Here is a 15089-nt window from a genome sequence, read left to right on the forward strand (position 1 = left end):
CATCAGTTGCGTTGAGGAGAAGTCAGGTGGATACACAGCTGATAGTCCTACTGAATAGACTGTTAGAATTTGTATTATGGCAAGAAAAAAGCAGCTAAGTAAAGAAAAACGAGTGGCCATCATTTAAGAAATGAAGGTTAGTCAGTCAGCCGAAAAATTGGTAAAACTTTGAAAGTAAGGGCTATTTGACCATGAAGGAGAGTGATGGGGTGCTGCGCCAGATGACCTGGCCTCCACAGTTACCGGACCTGAACCCAATCGAGATGGTTTGGGGTGAGCTGAACCGCAGAGTGAAGGCAAAAGGGCCAACAAGTGCTAAGCATCTCTGGGAACTCCTTCAAGACTGTTGGAAGACCATTTCAGGTGACTACCTCTTGAAGCTCATCAAGAGAATGCCAAGATGTGCAAATCAGTAATCAAAGTAAAAGGTGGCTACTTTGAAGAACATAGAATATGACATATTTTCAGTTGTTTCACACTTTGTTATGTATATAATTCCACATGTGTTAATTCATAGTTTTGATGCCTTCATAGTCATGAAAATAAAGAAAACTCTTTGAATGAGAAGGTGTGTCCAAACTTTTGGTCTGTACTGTATGTGGTGACAGATTCCCTTTAAGGTCACAATACATGTCCTTTTACAGGGACCAATCATTGGGTCAGTTATCAGAGATGAGTGTAGAAACGCTTGTTCCGGATAAAAGCCCTGTGTAAAGGTGCTGGCGATCACCCAACAGACAGGTAAAATGCCAATTTATCAGGTGAGATGATCATTGCTCCTGGACACCAGGGTGCTGTGTGAAAAGTGACCTGCTGCCCAGAAGCAATGAATCTGTATGAGGATGAGCGACAGCAGTAGCCATCACTCCTCTTCATATAGTGGAGATGACCGATTCATGTAAATGCCACTGACGAGTAGGCAGTTATTGGGAAGGAACACTCCGTTCCTGATAATCATCTGCTCGTCTCCGTAGTGTAATTGCACCAGGGGCGGATAGGCCATAGACCTTACAGGGAAATTTCCCAGTGGGCCGATGCCCAGGGGTCCGCCTGAGCCCTCCTCCTGGCCGGCCAGTGGAAGTATGTTGTGCTGTTGGCAGTAGTATTTTTTGGTATTTGGCTCTGTTGGGACGGTAAAATGTGCCGCATTATGGTATTGGTGGCCCAGCCTTCCATCAATTTGGACCCAACTACAAAACAAGGTCACTTTTAGTATTTTTTCCAGGGCCACTTTAAGTTCCCAGTCTGTCCCTGAATTGCACCTTACATCCTTTACAGACGATCCCGAAATAATTCTATTCATTTTAAAAGACTGAAAACATATAATTCATCCTTAAACTTCTTGTTAAACCCTGTATAAAGTGATGCCACAGATTCCAGTTTACGTTGATTTTCTAAATAGCAGCATTAAAACGATCTTTTATGAACTTCTTAGAATGGCAAAGAATTCAAAGCTGAGCTTGGCCAGTGCATCAGATGAAAACTACACTTTCTGCTGGAGAATCTTCTGTGCATGGGATTATCTCATTGGGAATCCGGAAGCTGCTGAGAGCAAAGCTGCTGCCATAGTAAATAGCATTAGAGTAAGTGTTTCAGTAATTTCATGTTTGTGAACATCAGAATTTTCCATAAATACATAACATCACATTCATAACACCATCAATATTTGATATCTCTAAGGGGTATTCCTAAATGACATTTATTAAATGGTCACAGGATATGCCAGAAATTTCTGATAAATGCAGATCCTACTTCTGGGACTATCTGCAAAACGAAGGCCCCCCACTCCTATCCTATGTAAGATTGGAATACCCCTTTAAATACATTTTATCAGTAATATTTGAGCAAAAAGTACAGCACCGATTACCTGATATTCTCCTCTATATTGTCCTGTATATGAACGCAATACTATTATTTTATCATTTCTAAATTGTGAAGTGCTCAAAGGATTACTGCAGACAGCACATAAAATCGTCATTAGTGGGCAACACATCACCCTGTGTAAACAGGGATGTTCTGCCAACCAACAGTAACTCCGTCTTGGAAGGAAAGATCATAGTAGCAATTGTTGATCCCCATACAGAGGGGATGATTGCTGCATGGACGTGAACAGGCAATGATCAGGAAAGAAAGGTCCTGATCAATGACCTGCGTGCTGGTCCATGTAAATGGAACCTTAGATTTCATGCATATTTGTTGACCAGGCTTGTCCTGAGACGTTGTTGAAAGTCATGATGAGCTGAGATGGGTATACACTCAAAGTGTGATATTAAAACTTCTATAAACTGCAGCCTATTTGACGGTACATGCACTATATTTGAGATATAAAAAAAAGTGCCTTTAAACTGTGCTGATGAGCAGACGATTGTTGGGAAGGAAGCGTTCCTTCCGGACAATTGCCTGCTCATTAGTGGAGGAGAAGCACTGCATTTACATACAGCAATCTCCTCCACAGTATGGGAGCGATGGCTCCTCCTCATACAGCTGCAGCAGAGTGTTGTTTAGACACAATCTTGTGGCAAGAAACCATGATTGAGGCGTCTACACCACAGATCATTTCACCCGATGAACGAGCACTTTACTTGTTCATGGGGTGATCTGTGGTACCTTCAGATGAGCAGATTGTCAGGAATGAGCGATCGTGGGAACTGGGCCGTTTAGTGAGTAACGCCACATTTCAATATAGTAGGCGCAATCTGAGGACCTATCTAGCTCAACTATTGCAGTTTTGGTTTATACATTTTAAAACCAACATCAGTAATGGACCCAAAAGGGAATATATGAAGGAAGGCTTTACTCCTTTTTCTCCCTTTCGGATCTACTCCTGATCTGGTGACACTCAGCTACGTGGCTAGTGAACATGTGCCTTGGTTCTAGAATACAATAAAATTCTTACATTTATGTATAATATTATATAGAACGTATCACAGCCACAGGCAACAAGAACGTTTATCCAGGGGATGGGGTAGTCTGTAATGACATTGGTAGTATTATTAGATTACCTCTCGACCAGTTATATTGTGCAATCCGGTCAGCAATTTCCTTTCTATTCTTATTTTTCATAAAGGAAGCAATATTGGAAGAGCAGGAAAAGCGAAAAAGCAACAATTTGTAAGTATTATAACAAGTCTCTTTTTTAGCTTTCATACTGGATTATGAGAAATATTGTTTTGTAGCTTTGCCCCATTTACGTTGATGGTGACGACTGTACACAGGTGTGAATGATGACAGTCCGGCCGTTGACTGAAATGAGTGGACGTAGCCACACAGCAATCATTTCCGTTGTCTTCACTCTTACTTAGGATAAGCGCAGTATAAGATTATATAAAAAATTCTATAGGTACTCAGTAATAGTGTTCAAAGGTGAACATACATTTTTTTAATTTACTAGGACCTGCTGCTTGGATGAAAAAATGCTATAATTCATTTTATCAACATATAGGACATTCAGTTCACATGGATGTAACAATCTTCAATCTAATGCACAAACTTCAGACCCTATACTTTAACACATAGAGCTGGGTTAGATTATGAAACCCATTACTATTCAATGAACAGGTCATTTCAAATGAAGTATTAATGTAATATAATTGCAATAAAATCTTTTTTTTTATTTTTTTTTATGTACATTACATTTTCCTCTCCGCTGTTTATCCTTCTGGTTCACCTTTTCCTGCATTCAGCGGTGGAATAGTATACTCAGTAGCATCCCTGTTCTCTTCCTCCTTTCAGTACCAGACATGCACCCAGACAAATTGCATTCATTCATCCGTTCTTGCAAATGAATAGAAATATATAGTAGCTACAGTATATGCTCTAGAGAGTGGAGAATGAAATTGTGGAGATGTTACATACCATAGGTAACTCTGGGGCTGTATGTGAGAGAGCATTTTCTGTCGGAGGGGTGTAAAATATCTAAACCTTCGGGTAAACTTTATTAAAACCTATTCTACATGTGAAGCAAGTAAAGTTTGTAATATAATAGACTTTAATTATTTTAAAGATTCCCCTGCAGCCGCATTGAGCGCTATATAGGCTGGAGCATAATTTGCTCCTCCATGGGCTATGTCATGGTTTTACCAGAACTGTTCTACTAAAGCCTGGCACAGATAGGCTATGTCAGGCTTTAGCACAGCGGGCAGAGGCAGGAGAAGTGATGTGCTAATGAGATCTCCTACCCTGCACTCACTCTGCTCCGCTAATAGACTGCATGCCATATCGGTATAGGCCAGGGATTAGCAACCTCCGGCCCTCCAGCTGTTCTGAAACTACAACTCCCAGAATCCTCCTTTCACTTCTGTGGGAGTTGCAAGAACTGCTGAGTAAGTGTACATGTTGGGAGTGGTAGTTTCACAGCAGCTGGAGTGCTGAAGGTTGCTGATCCCTGGTATAGGCTATTAGCAGAGCAGAGTTAAACGAAGATAGGGCAGGAGATCTCTATAGCATCATCGCTCCTCCTGCCTGTGCCCGCTGTGCTAAAGTCTGACATAACCTGAGCTCAGCACAGCCCCAGAGCAATCAGTACTCCCATACACAGCAAGAGTAAGGATTCTAAACTAGGCACCTGAACTTATATTACAAATACTTTTTCCTTCACATGTAGAATAGGTTTTAATGAAGTTTACCTGAAGGTTTAGGTATACTTTAACAAAAGCTTTCTGGGAAATGCAGGTGTTTGACAGTCTCATGTGAGCTGTTGTCTGTCCACAGAAAGGGAAGAAATTCCTTTAGATAAGGAGATAAGTGAGAAAAAAAAGAGTATTACCTTTGTGGGATAATCCCTTTAAAGGGGTTGTCCGGGTTCAGAGCTGAACCCGGACATACCTCCATTTTCACCCAGGCAGCCCCCCTGACTTGAGCATCGGAGCAGTTCATGCTCCGATGCTCTGCTTTGCCCTGCGCTAAATCGCGCAGGGCAAAGGCATCTTTTGAAGATCTGGTGAAGTACCGGGGCTCTCCATGGGGCTGCCAGGAAGCCCGGTGACGTCACCGGCACTGATGGGCGGGATTTAGCCCTGCCCTAGCCAGTAAAACGGCTAGGGCAGCGCTAAAGCCTGCCCATGAGAGCCGGTGACGTCACCGAACACACTGCCGGCCAGAAGCTTCCATCTGGCAGTGTGTTATTGAAAACAAAAGAGACCTTGCCCTGTGCGATCTAGCACAGGGCAAGGGAGTGCATTGGAGCATGAGATGCTCCGATGCCAACATCAGGGGGGCTTCCTGGGTGAAAATAAGGGTATGTCCGGATTCAGCTCTGAACCCGGACGGACAACCCCTTTAAGTAGTTTAGTATGCTCATAGGTTTTAGATGTATATAGTGATGCATTTGAATTTATAGATTCTTTTTAACAAGTTAATTGGTAAGATTACATTCACATCTGTGGGAAAACAAAAAGAAAACGTTTTAGGACAGAAAGCACCAGATCCCAACAGACTCCACTGACAAAATGTTTTTTGTCAGGGAGCCCGGCTTTTTGTCCAGCTTTTTTAACGGAATCTGCAACGGAACAAAGCCTAATAATGTCGTTTTGTAACAGATACGAAAGTGTGAAACCCTCCTTACCTGACCACATGTTCTGCTTTCAGGGCAGTTGCAATAAGTCTCCGCATTCTTGCCAACATCTTAGTTCTGTTGTCTCTGGCCGGCAGTATTTACATTATCTACTTTGTGGTAGACCGATCACAAAAACTGGAACGTACAAAAATAGAGCTAACACTTTGGGAAAAAAATGAGGTAAATTTGCTTTGGTTCACTTCCTTCCTCTGTAGTAATATTAGTAGTGTAATAATCCGGTTTGTAATTAGTGTAATCAGGTTTAGCATTGCTTACATTGCTCTTTTAGATTCAAAAAGTATTCTTGTTTGATCCAAAATATCATGTTATGTAGCCTAAAGTATGACAAAGGGGGAGATTTATCAAAACCGTCTTTTTTCAACGCCAGTCATGGTTCCCCTGCGCCACCAGAAAATGTGCCAAATGTATGTAGGGGCACACGCCTCTCATAGATTAGGCGCATCCTTCCGCTGGCCTTGCAACAGTCTAAAATCTAAGATAGCCTCCTAGCTGCCTTAGATTTCTGTCTTTATTATTTTTCTGGTGTGGATAAAGATATATGCGGCAGGCCTGCTGCAACGCCAACTCCCCTCCTCTAAAATGTGGCGTGAAGAGGGAATAAGTCACCGATTTTGCTGCAAATATGGCGTACAACAAAATCTGCGACTTTATTACTCCACAAAAGTGGTGTAAATGGAATGGTAAATGTCCCCCAAAGAACAGAAACTAGAGTAATATGTATGTTTTGTGTTCTTTGGTTTTTAATCTTGTGTTTTCATACATACTAGCTTTCACTCAGATAGTATTTTGCAGTCCCACCACTCCTGTAACTCAAAGTAAGCTATGGGTCAGAAATGCATCTGAATATGGCCTCATGCACACGGCCGTTGCTGGCAGTGGCCCGTATTGCGACCCGTAAACAGCGGGTCCGCTATATGTGGGCACCGGCCACGTGCTCCCCGCATGAATTGGTTCGTAATTCGGAGCTGCGTTGCAGAACGGATGCACAGTTTCTGTCCATGAACGGATGCTGCCCGTGCATTGGGAATCGCAAATTGAGGTCCCTAATGCACGGAACAACCATGTGCATAAAGGAAGAAATTACAATAACATTTTACAGAAGAATGTAATGATAGTCCAAATACCTTAAAGAATACTTAAAAGGGTTCTCTCAGCAAATGGCAGTTATCATGTAGAAAAAAGTTAATTCAATTAATGTATTGCGATTGTCCATATTGCTTCTTTTGCTGGCTAGATACATTTTTCCATCACATTATACACCCCTCGTTTCCATGGTTATGACCACCCTGCAATCCAGTAGTGGTGGTGGTGTTTCCACATTATCGGAAAAAAATGCTGGCCTTTGCTCACTCCCGGCCACCAGAGAGGCTGCCAAATTTTCCCACAGTATGCAAGCACGGCCACTGCTGCTAGATTGCAGGGTGGTTGCAACCATGGAAACGAGCAGTGTATAATATGATGGAAAAATGAATGAAGCCAGTAAAGGAGGCAATATGGACAATCACACTACATTAGTAAGTGTATTGTATGAACTTTCTCTACATGAGGCCTATCTTTGTATCAGTGGCCATCAGGAAAAATGTTATCATTGCCTCTTCTAAAAATGAAGTTGGTTTTGGATTCAGCTATCAGCTGATATCATGGAGGAAAGTTGGATTTCCTCCGCAAATGAATGGCTGGTCATTTAATTTATCGATGAGCCAGAATAGAAGCCACTAAAGGAACCTTTACACAAGCTGATTCAGCAGGAAATTAAGGGGAACAAACTATTTATTCCCAATAATAGCTTGCTCATCAGAAGAGGTGAGAGCAGCACATACATGCAGCAATCATCTCCTCTGTATGGGGATGAACAGTCACTACTGTGATAACTTGTCCCATAGAAAATCATTGTTTCTGGGAAGTAGATCGGTGCCCAGAAAGTATGATTTTGGTGTCCACATCACTGATGCTTTCACCCAATGAATATTTGCTCGTCCAACGGCTGAACAGCGGGACCTTGACACAGGAATTCTCCTTCCAGATAAATGCCCTAATCAGCGAGTGGGAAGAAGCTTTAGGCGGCTTGTAGCTCTCCATTCTGGCTCAAAGAGGGGAAGTCCTGAGCAGGAGACCCTTCTCCAAGATCTCCATATGCCCATATAAGAAATAAGGACAAGGATTATTCTGATGGGACAAGCCCATTAATGAAGAAAAACAATATCGCCTGTGCAAAATTATTAATGTAGATATGTTGTGCGTGATATTAATGTCCTAGATGCTGTATATATCTTTACAGGTGAGCGTTGTGGTTTCACTCATAACCATGATTGCTCCTTCAGCATTTGAGCTTGTAGCTGCCTTGGAAATGTATCATCCGAGAACAACACTGAGATTCCAGTTGGCAAGGTAAGAATAAGGGGCATGCATATGGTTAATTCCAGTAATACTGACAAAACTGGAAGCATGCTGCTCATACAATTACTTGATCTGTTCTGTCTTCAGGGTTCTGGTTTTGTATCTAGGGAATCTGTACAGTTTAATCATTGCCCTACTGGACAAAGTCAACAGCATGAGTGAAGTAAGTAAACCGTGAAGCTTATACACGCATTGATAATCAATAGAGCGCGCCATAGAAAGAATATAGTGTGCAATAGACTGTAGGAAGCCTGCATTCTACTTGCCTGCAGGACCTTCACCACAACCCCAAAGGCTCATTACTGAAAATGCTCCCCCTTTTAAAGGGAGAGATTACAATAACATTTTACAGAAGAATGCAATGATAGTCCAAATACCTTTAAGAATACTTATAAGGGTTGTCTCAGCAAATGGCAGTTATCATGTAGAAAAAGTTAATACAATTAATTTATTGTGATTGTCCATATTGCTTCCTTTGCTGGCTAGATTAATTTTTCCATCACATTATACACCCCTCGTTTCCATGGTTATGACCATCCTGCAATCCGGTAGTGGTGGTCGTGTTTCCACAGTATAGAAAAAAGTGCTGGCCTATGCTCACTCCTGGGGTCTCGGCCACCAGAGAGGCTGCCAATTTTTCCTACAGTATGCAAGCACGGCCACTGCTGCTAGATTGCAGGGTGGTCGTAACCGTGGAAACGAGCAGTGTATAATATGATGAAAAAATGAATGAAGCCAGTAAAGGAGGCAATATGGACAATCACAATACATTAGTAAGTGCATTGTATGAACTTTCTCTACATGATAAATGTCATTTGCTGAAGTGAGACAAGCCCTTTAAATCAAATCCATACCAGACATATTTCTATAATAAAGACATTAAGGGGTTATCTAAATGAGTCCTTTTTGAGTAAAGAGCAATTAGAAACATAGAATGTGTCGGCAGATAAGATCCATTTGGCCCATCTAGTCTGCCCAATATACTGAATACTATGGATAGCCCCCGGCACTATCTTATATGAAGGATGGCCTTATGCCTATCCCATGCATGCTTAAACCCCTTTACTGTATTTGCAGCTACCACTTCTGCAGGAAGGCTATTCCATGCATCCACTACTCTCTCAGTAAAGAAATACTTCCTGATATTACTTTTAAACCTTTGCCCCTCTAATTTAAAACTATGTCCTCTTGTAGCAGTTTTTCTTCTTTTAAATATTCTCTCCTCTTTTACCTTGTTGATTCCCTTTATGTATTTAAAAGTTTCTATCATATCCCCTCTGTCTCGTCTTTCTTCCAAGCTATACATGTTAAGGTCCTTTAATCTTTCCTGGTAAGTTTTATCCTGCAATCCATGTACCAGTTTAGTAGCTCTTCTCTGAACTCTCTCCAAAGTATCAATATCGTTCTGGAGATATGGTCTCCAGTACTGAGCACAATACTCCAAATGATATCTCAATTGGGATACCAACTGACTTGTCTTCATGAAGCAGTCAGTCTGGTTTAGGAAACTTATTCTTAAACACTGGTACTTTTTTGGGCTCTCTAAATTAATGAAGGGAGTCCCTCATTTAAGATCTCTGTCAATTGGCTACAAAGAATGTAGCTCTCACTGGAGGATCCTGCCTATCCGTGAATTACATGGACAGTTTAGGTGCAGGATAATATGGTTATTACATAAAATACACCGTTTTGCTGCAGGATCTAATTTGGGAGCTTAAATAAGAATATTTTATTGTCTAACATGTTATGTTGTCCTATTGTAGCATTTTCTCTTTATTTGTCAAATTGCTTATCTATAGCGTTAACGCATTTTCAAATCTTTTGTTTCAGAATAGTATTAATGGCACATTAATGGACGCTGCCCCACTCTATGCCACCACAGCAGTCACTGTGTTCTCTACAGCAACTCCTGCTATAGGAATGGACATAAACTCTACCGTTATTGTAGAATTTGAGCAGAACATGACTAAGCCTTTGGCACTCGTTGACAACCAGACAACACCCTGGGTTATACCAAGCATCCGACCACAGAAGAATGAATGCTGGGAAACCTATGTAGGGCAGGTGAGCTAACCAAAGTGCTACATGGCAAAGGGTTGAAAGGGAGTCTGTCACCTCCATATGGCCATATACAGTGCTTACATCGTCCTGTAGCACACCTATACATGAATGTAATAGTAGTCTTTTTATTTACACTCGCAAAAGCTAGAAAAACTAAGTTTAATTTATATGCAAATGAGCATGCGCAAGTGCCCAGGGGCAGCATTTACTGTGTTGGAGCCCAGGCTGCTCTGCCTTTTTTCATTGTTTCCCCGCCCCAGACTCTGCCTATGCCCGCCCTCCTATTCCCTTGCGTCATCCTTCGGTCCGGCCGAGATCCCGCGCCTGCGCACTTGCCTCACTGGGCCGGGGCATACGCACTGCGATGCCCATTGTGGGCACGGCATTGCTTTAACTACTGCGCATGCGCCAGAGAATGGCGCGAAACCAGCATCAAAAGGGCGTTCGCCGGTGCATGCGCAGCAGTTAAAGCGATGCCGTGCCCACAATGGACATAGCAGCGTACATGCCCCAGCCTGGCGAGGCAATGCACAAGATCTCGACTGGACCGAAGGATGACGTAAGGGAAAAGGAGGGCGGGCATAGGCCGAGGCAGGGAACCAATGAAAAAAGGCACAGCACCCTGGGCTCCAACACAGTGAACGCCGCCCCTGGGCACTTGCGAGTGCTCATTTGCTTATGAATGCAAGTGAAAAGAGAGAGACAAAAGGTACCATAACATTCATGTATAGGTGTGCCATAGAACAATGTGAGCACTGTATATGGCCATATGGAAGTGACAGACTCCCTTTAAGTAGAGTAGACAGAATGTAATTACAGACTCCACAATACATGCACTGTTAAGGCTCCTTTACATTTTCCGGTATTCGGGCAGTGCTGCAGATTACCTGATAAATGAGTGAAATGCTTGTTCATCATGTAATAGGTTTGTTTATGCGGCCAGCAGATCGTGCTGTCTAAACAGCACACTGCTTGTAATGCTGCAGAACCTCAAGCAACCAGGCAAAGATCTGAACAAACGTGGATTTATTGAAAACACAGCAGTAAAGTCCAAGCCAGAAATCATACAGAAATAACGTAGTCCAAATAATAACCTATGTGGGAAAACGTCAGAGAAAAGCCAGACCAGGCTAAAGTTCATACAGAAGAGTCCATGAAACCAAATACCTAAGGATAAGACGGTGAAGTATCCAAGGTCCGATCCGAGGCCACACACGGTGCAACTGTAGAGCAGAGACGAGGTTTCCAGAGGCATTCACTAGATGGAGACACACAGAGTTCATGCATGGAACAAACTTAGTGAATCTGAACCAGCATACCCCCAGGTTGTAGAGACAACAGTAAGCACTGATCAGCCAGGGAGATCACCTTTTAAACACCTGCTGGCCAATCACAGAGTGCTGCTTGTCAGAACCTCATAGGTCATGCGATGATCCTACTCATTAGCACCTGTGCAGCAAATCCCTAATCAACTTTGAATTTGTGCACAAATGCTTTACCTGCCAATGGCCGACGTAGCGTATAAGATGCACGCACACTCAGCCGCGCATTTCTTTGCGAATCACCCCTTGGGCGTGCACGCGGACGCCCCCAACAGACTCGGCACGGGATTGCGCCAGCATGGACGCTGGAACGGAACCCGCAGGAGACACCAGAGGCAGGACCGGCCGCAACGTATTGCATCAGCCCGGCAAGTCTGCCTCAGAGATCCCTGCGGCCCTCCCCTCTGCCGCCCATGCAGACGCCCCACCGTATCTGCCCGCAAGGGAACCAAAACCGCAGACTCACTTACATTACCCCCCCCCTCGAGGAGGCGGCTCAGAAGACTCCAAACGGGGCTTACCCGGATTCTCACAGTGGAAAGTAGCTACCAATTCCTCCGCATGAACCTGGCGGGCAGGCACCCAACATCTCTCTTCTGGACCAAATCCCTTCCAGTCCACTAAATACTGGAGAGATCTCTGGAGAAAGCGGGAATCCAAAATGTTATTGACCTCAAATTCCGGCTCCCCTTGAACCTCCACTGGAGATGGAGTTCGAATGAAGGGAGCTGACTCGACGGAGGAAGAGCAACCTTGTAAGTCACCCGGTTCAATTTTTTGTATAACCGGTTATGGACCAATGAATCTAGGCCCCAGTTTGGCAAACGGTTGACGCAATGGGATGTTTCGGGTGGAGACTCACACTGGATCTCCTACCTTAAACTCTTGCTCCGTAGTGCGATGGTGCGTCAACAACCAAATGGGCTGTCTATCCTGGAACCATTAATTCACCACTGGACAGTCAGTGGAGGCCCCTGAGAGGAGAGTCTTGGATCCCTGCCCCCCACGCACCTGAACGGAGACATCTTGGTAGAGGCATGTTCGGAGTTGTTATAAGCCACCTCTGCAAAGGGGAGGTGAGCTGCCTATTCCTCCTGGCAGTCTGACACGAAACACCGGAGATACTGTTCCAGGGTCTGGTTCGTTCTTTCTGTCTGCCCATTAGTCTCTGGGTGAAAACCAGATGAAAATGACAGCCTAATCCCTAGATGGGAGCAGAAGGAACGCCAGAAATGGGAAATAAACTGAACTCCCCTATCTGAAACAATATCCTCCGGTGCCCCGTGTAATCGGAAGACATGTTTCACAAACAGATCTGCCAGCTCTCCAGCCGACGGCAATCCAGGAAGTGGAATAAAATGAGCCATTTTACTAAAACGATCTACCACTACCCAAATTACCGTACAGCCAGAAAACCTAGGCAGATCCGTTATGAAATCCATAGACACGTGGGTCCACGGGGCCGAAGGAATGGACAGAGGAAGCAAAGTACCAGAAAGGGCGGACCGAGACGATTTACAGCGAGCACAGACACTACATGCTTGGACATAGGCTTTGACATCAGAAAGCATCTTGGGCCACCAGACATGATGTTTACAAAGGGATATGGTTTTCTTTATCCCCGGGTGCCCGGCTGACTTAGAATTATGCAATTGTTGCAAAACCCTGAGTCTGAAATTTAAAGGCACAAACAGCCGACCTTTCGGTTTGTCAGGAAGGCTCTCCGCCTGTAAAGGTAAGAGCAGTGAAGACAGATCCTCCATTATCCCTGAGGTGTCCAAGGCGGCTGCGAAACACCTTGCAGGGATAATGGGTTCTGGCTCAGTGTCATGTCCAGAAGGGGCTTCAGGGAAACAACGGGAAAGAGCATCCGCTTTGACATTCTTGGTTTCTGGTTTATAGGTTAAGCGGAAATTAAAGCGGGTAAAAAACAATGCCCAGCGGGCTTGGCAAGAATTTAATCTCTTAGTCCCTTCGATATACTCAAGGTTCTTGTGGTCGGTGTAAACCGTAATGGGATGTTCCGCACCCTCTAGCCAATGTCTCCACTCTTGAAAGGCCAACTTAACCCCCAAAAGCTCTCTATTACCGATAGCATAGTTACGCTCGGCTGGAGAGAGCTTCCGAGAGAAAAAGGCACAAGGATGAAGCCTCTCAGGATCTCCAGAGTACTGAGACAGAACCGCCCCCACTCCGACCTCAGAGGCGTCAACCTCGAGGAAAAAAGGTCGAGAAGTGTCTAGATAAGTGAGGATTGGAGCTGAGAAAAAGGCTTGCTTTTGCGTCTCAAAGGCTTCGCCAGCCTCTTTCGTCCACTCAGAAGGGTTCATCCCCTTCTTAGTGAGGTTAGTGAGAGGCAGCACTACCGCAGAAAAGTTCTTAATAAATTTGCAATAGAAATTGGCAAAACCTAGGAAACGCTGTAATCCCTTCAGATCTCTAGGCTGAGGCCAGTCCAGGACAGCTGAGAGTTTGAAGGGGTCCATCGCCAATCCTCGTTCAGAGACTATATACCCTAGAAAAGGCAATTCTTTCACTTCAAACAAGCATTTCTCGAGCTTGCGTACAAGTGATTTTCTCTCAGCCTCTGGAAAACCTGACAAACATGATCCCGGTGAGTCTGCAAGTCTGATGAGTAGATTAGTATGTCATCTAAATAGACAACCACGAATCTACCCAAGAAATCCCGGAGGACATCATTGATGAACTCCTGGAAGACTGCGGGAGCATTACAGAGACCAAAAGGCATCACAAGATACTCATAATGCCCGTCTCTAGTATTAAATGCGGTCTTCCATTCGTCACCCTTACGAATACGTACTAGGTTGTACGCACCCCTCAAATCAAGTTTGGTAAAAATCCGGGCCCCTGCCACCTGAGCAAAAAAATCTCCAATAAGTGGAAGGGGGTACCGATTCTTCACCGTAATTCGATTGAGGGCGCAAAAATCAATGCAGGGTCTCAATCCGCCGTCTTTCTTCTCCACAAAAAAGAATCCTGCCCCTGAGGGAGAAGTGGATGGTCGGATGAAAGCCTTATCGAGATTCTTCTTTATATATTCTCGCTGGGCCTGAATTTCAGGCCCAGTGAGATTATACAGATGCCCTCTGGGTGGCATGGTACCTGGCAACAAATCAATAGGACAGTCATATGGCCTATGAGGAGGTAACACATCAGACCCTTGTGGGCTAAACACGTCTTGGAAGTGATGATAGCATTTGGGTAACGCACTCAGCACTTCCGTGGATGCAAGTGGCAACACCGGGCAAACGCACCTGGTGAAGCAGTCAGAACTCCACTTGCAAATTTGTCCGGAACGCCAGTCCACAACTGGATTATGAAGTCTCAACCAGGGGAGGCCCAATATCACAGGAGTGGATGGCATGTCCAGGGTTAAAAGGTTTAAGACTTCCCGGTGACCAGCCCCTACCGTTACCTGCAACCCAGGTGTCATCCACAACGACCGGCCTTCTTGAAGGGGAGACTCATCCACAGCGGTGACGGAAATGGCTTCTCCCGGTTTGAAGACTGGGATCTGTAGTCGTTGGACCAGAGAAGAGTCAATAAAATTACCGGCAGCTCCCGAGTCGAGCAAGGCAGAGATAGGATGGTTCTTCCCTTGCCACTCAATAGTAATAGGTATGAGAACACAACTTCTTTTAAGAGAAGGCAGCAGAGTACCTAGTGGATTCTCCTCAATCTCCACTAGGCTTTGTTGTTTCCCGACAATAGTA

At 44.2% G+C, this 15089-nt stretch overlaps 1 protein-coding gene across 1 annotated transcript in view; it reads left to right on the forward strand.

The window, feature by feature from the left end:
• The window catches only part of TMC3 (transmembrane channel like 3), a 106331-nt gene that overhangs the window by 52500 nt on the left and 38742 nt on the right, over window positions 1–15089 (forward strand). Inside the window, exons 8-14 of the mRNA XM_040415252.1 lie at window positions 1436–1583; window positions 3068–3111; window positions 5587–5734; window positions 7854–7963; window positions 8060–8130; window positions 9546–9601; window positions 9803–10036. Of these exons, the coding sequence (XP_040271186.1) occupies window positions 1436–1583; window positions 3068–3111; window positions 5587–5734; window positions 7854–7963; window positions 8060–8130; window positions 9546–9601; window positions 9803–10036 (811 nt within the window). The remainder of the gene's footprint in view (window positions 1–1435; window positions 1584–3067; window positions 3112–5586; window positions 5735–7853; window positions 7964–8059; window positions 8131–9545; window positions 9602–9802; window positions 10037–15089) is intronic.

The sequence above is a fragment of the Bufo bufo genome, chromosome 1 (genome assembly GCF_905171765.1).
Source record: "Bufo bufo chromosome 1, aBufBuf1.1, whole genome shotgun sequence".
Lineage (NCBI taxonomy): Eukaryota > Metazoa > Chordata > Amphibia > Anura > Bufonidae > Bufo > Bufo bufo.